This window comes from Mauremys mutica, chromosome 1, assembly GCF_020497125.1.
Source record: "Mauremys mutica isolate MM-2020 ecotype Southern chromosome 1, ASM2049712v1, whole genome shotgun sequence".
Taxonomy (NCBI): Eukaryota; Metazoa; Chordata; order Testudines; family Geoemydidae; genus Mauremys; species Mauremys mutica.
In genome coordinates this window covers 42684747-42695527 of record NC_059072.1, presented here as the reverse complement: position 1 = coordinate 42695527, position 10781 = coordinate 42684747, and the positions used below count along the sequence as shown (strand labels likewise).

Genomic DNA, 10781 nt, shown 5'->3' with positions numbered 1-10781 from the left:
TGTGGGTAATTTGGATTGTAAATATTTAAGGGCAGGGACAGGGAGACAACTCTTGGTTCCAGTGAAGTGATGGCAAAACTATTAATTTCAATTAGATCAGGATTTGGCTCAGTGGGTCAGATTTACAGCTGCTATAAATTGCCATAGTAACATTGACTTCCACAATGCTACACTGATTTATATCAGCTGAGAATCTTACCCATTGTTTTTAGTTTGTCTGTAAAGTATCATATACAGTTTGGCTCTCAAGTACTACAGTTGCAAATGCCTTAGAAATACCTCAACACATTTCTAATACTGTGTAAAGAACAAATAATGCCCCATCTCTTATGTTTTGCAGACAATATTGAACTAGGAGATCTCTACAGTAGCCTCTTACATCATGAGAATACTGTTTGAAAGTGGGATACTATTACATATTATCCAATTGGTTCAGCTCACGGTGTGGCTACAGATTACATTTATTTGGAGTTCCACATTTGCAATGAAACCAGCCCAACCACTAGTTTTCCAGAGAAAACCTTTTATAGCTGCCTGGAATGCACCCACAGATCAATGCTCACTGAAATATAACATAACTCTGAACCTGAAAATGTTCCATGTGATTGGAAGCCCACTGGCCAGAGCAAGAGGGCAGAATGTGACTATATTTTATGTGAATAGACTGGGATACTACCCATGGTACACATCGCAGGAAATCCCTGTAAATGGTGGTCTACCTCAAAACTTCAGCTTGCAAACTCATCTGGAAAAAGCTGGCCAAGACATTCAATATTATATTCCTGCTGAGGACTTTAAAGGATTAGCTGTCATAGACTGGGAATACTGGAGGCCTCAGTGGGCACGCAACTGGAACACAAAAGATATTTACAGGCAAAAGTCACGGAAGCTCATTTCTGAAACGCAAGGCAATATTTCAGCAAATGACATCGAAAATTTGGCCAAACTCTCCTTTGAAGAAAGTGCTAAGGCTTTCATGAAGGAGACAATTGAGCTAGGGATTAAAAGCAGACCTATGGGGCTCTGGGGATACTATTTATACCCTGATTGCCACAATTATAATTTTCATGACCAGGACTACACTGGTTCCTGCCCAGAGAGTGAAGTTTTGAGGAACAATGAACTTTCCTGGCTCTGGGATAGCAGTGCAGCTCTGTATCCTTCCATTGGCATCAAGAAAACCCTTGGAAACAGTGAAAACACATTACGTTTCTCACAATTTAGAGTGACTGAGTCCATGAGGATCTCCTCCATGACATCTCATGATTATGCTCTGCCTGTGTTTGTCTATACTAGACTAAGTTACCGAGATGATCCTTTATTATTTCTTTCTAAGGTAAGCCAATGTTAGGAGTTATGGAGGCTGCTTTAACAGATCTAACCATCATTATTGCAAAGATGCTTTGTATGTTTGTAAAGGCTTGTACACCTCTACCCCGATATAACGCGACCCGATATAACATGAATTAGGATATAACGTGGTAAAGCAGTGCTCCAGGGGGTGGGGCTGCGCACTCTGGTGGATTAAAGCAAGTTCAATATAATGCGGTTTCACCTATAACGCGATAAGATTTTATGCCTCCTGAGGACAGCGTTATATCGGGGTAGAGGGGTATATGGGTCTACTCTGCTGATTAATGTTTAAATGGCTACATGTTTTAAAACAGCCAAAGCTCAGAGTAAACATTCAATCTGGAAGACACTTTAAAAAAAAATCTGCAGTGCAGATAAAATATATTACCTCAGTCACCTTGTATCTCTAACATTTTTGTAATATATATATTTTTCTCCAGTTCAGCGCTGTGCTATATTCCTGTCTGGATATGACAAAGCTAGAGAATTTTTACAGATTTTACTTAGCTGGAATGCAAATGGTTAATAAATTAACACAAAATGCTTTTCTTCTGCAAAGCACTATACATCTATTAACTAATTCTCACAGCTGTTAGGTAGGTATTATTCACCTTTTACAGGAGAGAAACTGAGGAGGAGATATTAAGCAACTTGCCCAGTACCATATAGGTAGTCTATATGGGAGCTGGGTTTCAAACTTGGGAGTTGCTGCCCCAGGCCCCAACCCTGTGAAGACTTAGTCAAGTGCCTAACTTTAAGCATGTGAGCAGTCCCATTGAAGCCAGTAGGACTACATCCTTAAAGTGAAACGTGTGTATGTGTTTGCAGGATCAGGGCCTTAGATGAAACTATCCTTCTCTTTTAGATACAGAGATCCTCTCAGAAAAAGATAATATTCTTCTCTTTAACAACAAACAATCTTCTTGTAACAGCTCTGGCTGAACTCCACATTATCAACAGCCACCAGGTTTCTGTATTAGACCCAAACCTTGGCTCCCACAGGTTTTTATGCTTACTGAGTCTGAGCAGTATCCAGACACTGCCTGTATGTCACACTGTCCCAGTGCATGTCACTCACCATGCTGGCACTTCCTGCTGGCTGTCTTGGGGATTAGCTCAATGCTGACACCATCAGCAGCAGTCTGCACACCATCATCCAATCTCCACCATCAGCCTGCAGCCCCTCTCGCAGCCTCAGGAATTGCAGCATCCTCTTCTGTGTCACTGTCTGTGATTCCCCCCGTCCGGGGGAGTTTAACTTCTAGTCCAGCCACTTCCCCAGTGTCTAGGGTAGGGGAGCTAGACCCTCCCACTACTCTAGGTCCTGACACTGTAGATGGCAGCCAGGTGTTGCCTCCCTTCCAACTCCTCAGTATATTTCCCTTCCCCATGGCCCCAGCACCTTCTTTGCCTTTACCTTTACCTAAGGGCCTCAGCATGCCAGTCAGGAGCTTCCTCTCACTCCCCTGTTCCTTCCCAGCGCTTTTCTGTCCAGGGTGCTAGCTTCCTTCTACCTGCAAGGCATCCACTCCTCCCTCCTTGAACTTCCAGGAGTAATTGACCCCACTCAGCCCTGTAGCTCTTCTTATATGGGCCTGCTGGGCCTTGATTGGCTGCTTCTCACAGCCCCTCTTCTATTGGCTGTTTCTTGCACAACCTCCCTAGGGTTCTATCAACCCCCTACAGGCTAGCGTGAAGCCAACACCCCATCACACAAGCCTTTCAGAAAGACAAGGTGGGTGAGATAATATCTTTCATTTGACCATCTTCTGTTGGTGAGAGAGACAAGCTTTTCTTCAGGTCTGGGAAATGTACTCCCCGTGTCACAGCTAAATAGTTTAGCAAATCTATTTGATCTTGTTTTTAGCTGAGACACTCTGAGTACCTCTTTCCAGACCTGAAGAAGAGCTCTGTGTAGCTTGAAAGCTTGTCTCTCTTGCTAACAGAAGTTGGCCCAATAAAAGATATGCCTCACCTACCTTGTCTCTCTAATATCCTTGGGACGACATGGCTATAACTACACTTCATAAAGCCTTTCAGGCATATTCCCAAGGAACGCAGTCCAAGGCTTGTACACCTTCTTGGGATGTGGGACCAATATGGCCCTCATGAGTCTCCCCAGTAGCTCACATGATGTCTCCAGAGCTTTACCCTCATGGATACACTGGGTCCCTTTGGGGATGTTGACAGTTAAAGCAAGTAACACAGAGACTTTGCAAAGGAACTTCTGAAACATACACCTTACTAATAGGTAAGCACAAGAGATATATAGGTCTGTAGAAAAATAATAAACACCTGCCTATAAGACTCCCCCTCAGTTTCCTTACAATTCCTTTGTAAAGTGCTTTGAGATCTATTGATGAAAAGTGCTATATGAGAACTAGGTATTATTATTAGTCAGAATCTTTCAGGGAACCCAGGATCTGCCTGCACCCCAACTCCTTCTGCCCAGTCTTGCCTTCTGGTTTTGGTCTCCTCTTGTAGCGAGTCTCCCTCTAAACAGAAGCTCCTAATATCTTAACTCTTCATGTACTTCCCCTGCAATTTTTCATTCTCCATCCAATCCTCAATGTATTGTGGCCTTCAACATCCCCAGTGTTTGTTACAGCCTACAGGAGTCATTAGCAAGTCAATAGCCTTTGGCTGGTAGTCTCCATTGTTCTACTAGGGCCAGGCTATTCAATTGTTAATGGATCTTAATGTCTGTTCCATTTAGGGATAGATCCCCAGGTGCAGCATTCCCTCCCTTCTACACCAGAGGGATGATGTAAGGATACAGTGGAAGACACTGATGAGGTTATAAACATAAAATCAGAATGGAATTTATAAATTCACAGATTCCCAAATTGTCATACTTTCTCTTTCATTTAAGTTATACAATGCCAGTCTTCTCCCTCCTTGAATTTGCTGTCCATTCATGGTAACTGCTAATTTTATATGAAGGCCTGAACGAAAAAAAGCGAGGATAATGCATGACCTTGGACTTGGAATTACATCTTTCTAAATCTGACAAAGACTTTGATTGGTGTACAGAAGTGGCTGCTTCTCCCTAGTTTTCAGCCAAGATTTATTAGCTGAACTCTTTAAGGAGTTTTCATGTTAAAAAAAAGATCTCAGGACTTTTAGTAAATGTACTACACAATGTAGTAAATAAATACTATACTATTGCCAACGTAAATGAAAATAAAATTATTTTTCCTGGTTTGATTGTTCACTTGAAAAATTCAGTAATTCCCCATCACCATGCCAGCAAATAGTGTACATTTGCAAGGATCTATTTAATGATATTCATTAATTATCTTTGTATCCAGAAAATTAAGCCTTGTGGGCAAACAATTTCTCAAAATGAATCTTCTTTAAATTTTGTTTAATATATATCTACATAGACAAGTGAGGAAAGAAGATAGACTTTGTTTCTGATGGCAGGAGAGCGGTGTAAAGTGTTTCTCTTGACATTCCACCCAAGAAATATTCCCTAGATGAGCCTGATCCTGCAGTCCTAATGGGTTGAAGCAAAACCCTGGATCCAAACATCCCTAGATGTTCCAGATCTGAGTTACAATTTTACATCATAAGTCCACCCCTATTTCAACAGCAATTTAGATATTTACAGAAATTATAGACCAGATCTATTGAAGTCCATAAAGCTATGTCTATTTACACCCACAGAGGAGCTGGCAGTTTGTGAGCTAGCACTGTGACACATACTACAAAATGAGAGGTGAATGAAATAAAAAGTATGCACAGTGTTTTCAATAAAATATCAAGAAGATTCCATTTTTGTCTGGACTAGAAATCCATATAGTCCCGTGAGTTTTGTATAACACTGACCTTGCTTTACATTTTGTTTAACACTAACACTTGCCTGGCTTTAATAACCACAAACTGTGAAAGCAACAAATTACTGACAGTGATGTCTTTATTGTTTTCACTGTAGCAAGATCTTATTAGCACTATTGGAGAGAGTGCTGCCTTGGGAGCTTCAGGAATTGTTATTTGGGGAGATATGAATTTAACGTCATCAGAGGTAAGTCAGTGCCATAATGCTAATTCAAATGTACTAGCACAGCATACATCTTCATTCCATTATATGAACAACATTTTCCAAATACATCAATTCCTTTGAGTTCTGAACTCCAGGATGTGATAGCTCATAAAGTCCCCTTAGCCACCTAATCAAGATCATGATGGAATGGTGGCGATCCGGGTGCGGGTGGCTCGTTGGGGTGGTCCAGGGGCAGGGGAGTGGGGCTCATAAGGGCAGGCGGTTTCTGTGTGTGTGGGGGGTAAGGCTCAGAGAGAGGGTCTGGGTATGAGGGGGTCTGGGTCCACAGGAGTTGGACAGATGCAGGAGAAGCTCCCTGTAAATGGGATACAGATGGGTGCAGAAGCATGGGGAGGGAGGGGAGTTTACAGAGCTTCCTATAGCCAGGGGAGAAATTTGGGGGTGAGTCTGACACGGCCCCGAATGCCATGCAGGGGAAGAGGACTAACAGCTGAGCCCGGCACAGGATAGGAGCCACCAGCCAGGTCTTCACCAGTCCCGCCCTCTGCCCCACAGTGATTTACCTCTCGCAGGCTGCCCTGTGCACCCGAAACATACTGTTGGGCAGGGTCGCATGACCGCTCTTGTGGCATCCTTTTGCTTCCTCATCAAAAAGTCATTTTTCTGTGGGGAAGCAAAGAAATCTGTGCATGTGCAGTGGCACAGAATTCCCCCAGGAGTAAAGTACATATGCTCAATTGTCAGTAATGAAATCAATTTCTGAAGCCAGTTATTTGAACACAGCTGTGGCTCCAATCAAATTCAAAGATCTTAATGAGACACTATCAGGTTATTTTTAAAACAATCTCTTGTATATATCTAGTACTATTTTAGACAGTCAACATAGTTTCAATTTTAATCATCCAATTCTAGCTCCAATTGTAAAGCTTTTTGTTTACATTTTACATATTTCTCAAGTTGAACAAAGAATACAGACTAGTGAGTTTCTCTTCACCTAAATTGTTCTCTCTGCTATTTACAGGGCAACTGTACAAAGGTGAAACAATTTGTTGCTTCTGAATTAGGGATCTACATCATCAATGTGACCAAAGCAGCAGAGGTGTGCAGCAAGCATCTTTGTCAGAATAACGGGCGATGTATACGAAGAAAATGGAAAGCCCTGGATTATCTTCATTTGAATCCTAAACATTTCAAAATAGAAGCTTCAGAGGACCAAGAATTTACAGTGAGAGGAGAAGCATCAAGTACTGACCTGGAAGTAATGTCACAGAAATTCATCTGTCACTGTTATCAGGGCTACAAAGGAGCCGATTGCCGGAAAGTTCAGACTTCAGATAAGCAACCTGGAAGTTCTGCAGATTTCCTCTTACCCAGAACATTAGTAATGATAAGTCTGCTTTCTTTGCCTATCTTCTGAGTCTTACCTTGTGAATAACCATATTGAATAGGGTCTTTCTAGACTCCATAGGTTCAGAGGAACAACTTTGATAAGAGAGAGATTATGGCAATACTCCATTGTCTTTTAAAAATCAAATGAGATAGTGTAGCAATGAAAACACTATAGAGTGCTACCTAAATCAATCAACACAGGATTGGGCACCTTTTTACTGTTGTACCTGAAAGGCTGCTTGTGGGTGTTTTCAACCTCACAACATGTTTCAGTAACACACACATAACCAAACTTCATAACTTCACATACGATGATAGCACATACAATCCAACGAGATATTAATGTCGAGCAAATCATGACTTTTAGAATGATACCTTACAAGGCATACTTTGCACAAAACATATCCTAATTATAGGACAGTGGTGAATATTGGGGTGCCAGGTGTCACAGGTGGTTTATGTGCACAGTAAAGTGTGTATCTCATCCTCTCTCTAGTGGCTGGTTCACACCAAGGATATCAGCTTACTCTTGTTACCAGTTCTTCCATTAGTTTAGGTGTTGGACGTCTGTGGGTCAGTGCATGCTCTACCCCTCCCACCTGAAAAATCTCACAATCACTTCCATGGGGAGTCCCAGTGGGTTCTGAGGAGAAGGTAATGCCATTGAGGTGGCACTCCCCCTTTCCATGAGTGAGGGGAAAACCCTCCTATGCTTGGTCCCTTCTCTCTGTACAAATTGAAGGAATGCCATGGCCCATTATTATGTCTATTTCTGAGGTGCTGACCTCTGTGGTATCTGGGAGTACTACAGAACTTTATAAGAACATCACTTTTCTCCAAGGGAAAAAAAAGCTCTCCTTCCTTTCCCCACAGATTAAAGTCATTTACTTAGAGGAATGAAATCCAAATGGGCCAATTTCCTAGAACATGCAGACATTAGTTACTGTTGGCACAGGACATTGAAGATGGAAAGTGCGATACAAAGAAGCAATATTATTACTAATAAGTCCTATTACAATGGCTATGAAAATACACATATGTTGTTTTGTTCCTGAGTTCATGCCTATGTCGTCATTCCAGGGGCTCTGCCTGGTGTGCTACCCTCAAGGAGGAGGCTGTGAGGCCACACAATACCATTAGCTGGGATAGTCATCTTACGCATACTATAGGAAAACATCCTGTTTTCCACCAAACTGGCTGACACTCATTAATTTCCCTATTCAACTCACCAGCGCTGATTTTTAAATCTGAAAACAACCAGGCAGGATTTACACATCTGTTCATCACCAGTTTTGCCATGCTCCCCTCATGTCCTAGACTGCTGACAGAACTTTTGAACAACTAGAACAGACACTGTCCCAAACAATTAATCTCAGCTTTTACAGGAGACCTCACATGCTGGAACAGAGCTTTAGCAGTTTTGGCTAATGATGTTCGGATGCCCCTGCAGTGAAGACATAATCAATAACACTTATAGTTGTTTTAGTATGGAGGCAGAGTGCATTAATTCAAGAAAAGTCCAATAAATGAAGATACTCCACTTCTCCCCTAAAGGAGGCACCACAAAGGGCCTGTCTCTATGCTTGTTCCCACAATCCTCAATTCCATGCCTTCGCTTAATCTTGTGTAACTCCCTTTTCTTTTTCATATTTCCTGGTGTTCAGCCAACAACCTTATTGCTGTAATTACAGCTGCTATTTCTACTTGCTCTGAGTTAATATAAAAACATTCCCAGTGGCAGTATGGGATGAGTGACTGCAAACAAGCAATTGTTATTTCAACACACTAGAGGGAGTGCAGGAAGCTGTTAAACATACTCAGTACCTGTTCTAAAGCTGGTGTGGAAGGCTTCATCAACGGCAGACATTCCTGAATCCTGCATGTACCCACATGCCTCCCTTCGTTAGAAACTGGAAACTCCTGCGCAATCAGTACTAAGTTTTATCAGGAGTACAAAACTGGAAGCCATGCTGAGCACTGGTCAGATCCAGCCCAGCCCTTCTGGGGGAAGACAGAGCTAAAGACTGAATTTGTGGGTTGGGATCTCAATGCAGTTTCCTGTAGCTCAGAAGAGAAACCCAGAGATCACCACACCTCCCTTCACAGATCCAGTAACCAACCCAAACACCAAGAAATCTGTTATCTCCAGCTAGGCACTCAGATACCACACAACATGGTCTGAGGAGAAAATCCTCCTGTACTTAGAATACATCTTAACACACTTAAAGCTGCCTTCATCAAACAAGATCACTCCACTAGAGAAGTAGATCACATTATGGAACAGGCCATACCCTGCTTCAATAGGAAATAAAATCCCTGATGATTGCACACCCCACCCTGGAACCAATACAGAGCATCATTAAACAATTACAACCCATACTCTGTGGAGACCACATCCTGAAAGAAATCTTTCCTGAATTCTTTATTCTGGTCTTCAAAGAACCCCACAACTTCTCCAAGCACATCATCAGAAGCAAGCACATCCACAGACCATGACCCAACAACTCAAAGTGGCACCAGACATGACCAGAACACCACATGCAAAACCTGTAGACTTCTTCTCCACTGCTGTGATGATCAACATCCCCCATAATACAACTTTCTAGATCCATGGCTTCTCCACATACCTCTCAGAACACATGGTGTGCCTCATCTAGTGCACTAAATGCCCCAACAACAACTACGTGCATGAAACCAAACAATCACTAGGCTCTTGAATGAACTCACACAGAAAAATAACTGAAGACAAAGATACCATATCACCTATGGGTGAACAATTTTCACAAAGTGATCACGCTATACCTGATCTCTCAGTCCTCATCCTCAGAGGAAACCAGCCCAACACCTTCAAAAGACAAGTCGAAGCTTAAATTCATAACTTTGCTAGACACTAAAAATCATGGACTGAATAGACACACTGGATTTATGGCTTATTACAACAATCTATAACCCACTAAATTTCCCTGTCCCCTGCTTTTTTTTTCTCCTTTCCTCCCCAATGACTGGAGAGGCGTTTACTGGCCACTTCACCTTGAATGGTCCCTTGAAATATGTTAGCTACTTATGCTAAACAATCTGTTCCATCTTGTATTTAGTTGTGATACTTTGAGTACATTTCCCAGACCTGAAGAAGGGCTCCGTGTAAGCTCAAAAACTTGTCTCTTTCACCAACAGAAGTTGGTCCAACAAAAGATATTACCTCATCCACCTTGTCTAGTTACAGTAATTGTCAGTTTCTCCTTTCTGAAGTTGTGTGGATGATGAAACAATTGGTTATGTAGCACATTTATTTTGTGAAGTATAAATATCTATATTTTAGGGCTAGTTTTATATTCTTCATTTAAAAGGAAAACAACAAATCTCTAGTTAGTTATGTTAGTCTAGCTAAGATGCATTGAAATTGCTGTGCTGTAATGGTTTATCTTTGGAGTGCCAGTTAAAAAAAAGAAATTTGATGCTGCTAATTGTGTGCGTGCGTAACTTTCTTATGGTAAAGACTCTTGCCGGATTCCTAAGAAGAGAAAGAAAGTCAATCCTCTTGTAACTTTCACTTTTAGTATTTAGAGTGTTCCTCTAGAAAACCCAGTTGTAGTCTCTTGCAAGGATAGGAATTCATGATCAGTGCAAATACTTTAAGTCAGATAGAGGAGTTATCTGGTAAGTAAGTTGACTTACTCCCCTCTATGTAGGTTACACTTGCACAGCCCTTTATCTGGGAACTTTCCCTCGTAACTTTGCATCATTCTTCATTCCCTTTGTGTCTCAGACTAGGGACCCGGTCTTGCAGAGCACTGGGGTCCCCCTGACAATGTACCCTCAACTTCCACTTAAGTCAAAGAGTGTTTAGCACCTTGCGTGAGTCAAAAGGCCCTAGGCTGGCACCACTCTGTTGATTTTGTTTGCTTGAGCAGTATGTAGTATGTGACCAGAGGAGACACACTTATGTGGAGTACCATGAACAAATAGTAAATGACTGGAAAAAGTTGGATTTCTGCCACCCAGTATAGCCGTAATACCTGTTGGGAACACACAA

At 41.9% G+C, this 10781-nt stretch overlaps 1 protein-coding gene across 1 annotated transcript; it reads left to right on the top strand.

Moving 5' to 3' along the window:
* Nucleotides 1-382: 382 nt before the first annotated feature.
* HYAL4 (hyaluronidase 4) lies at nucleotides 383-6776 on the top strand. Its single transcript, XM_044997489.1, has 3 exons — nucleotides 383-1336; nucleotides 5291-5380; nucleotides 6381-6776. The coding sequence occupies exons 1-3, from the start codon at nucleotides 383-385 to the stop codon at nucleotides 6774-6776; spliced, it is 1440 nt and encodes a 479-aa protein (XP_044853424.1).
* The last annotated feature ends 4005 nt before the right edge of the window (nucleotides 6777-10781 follow it).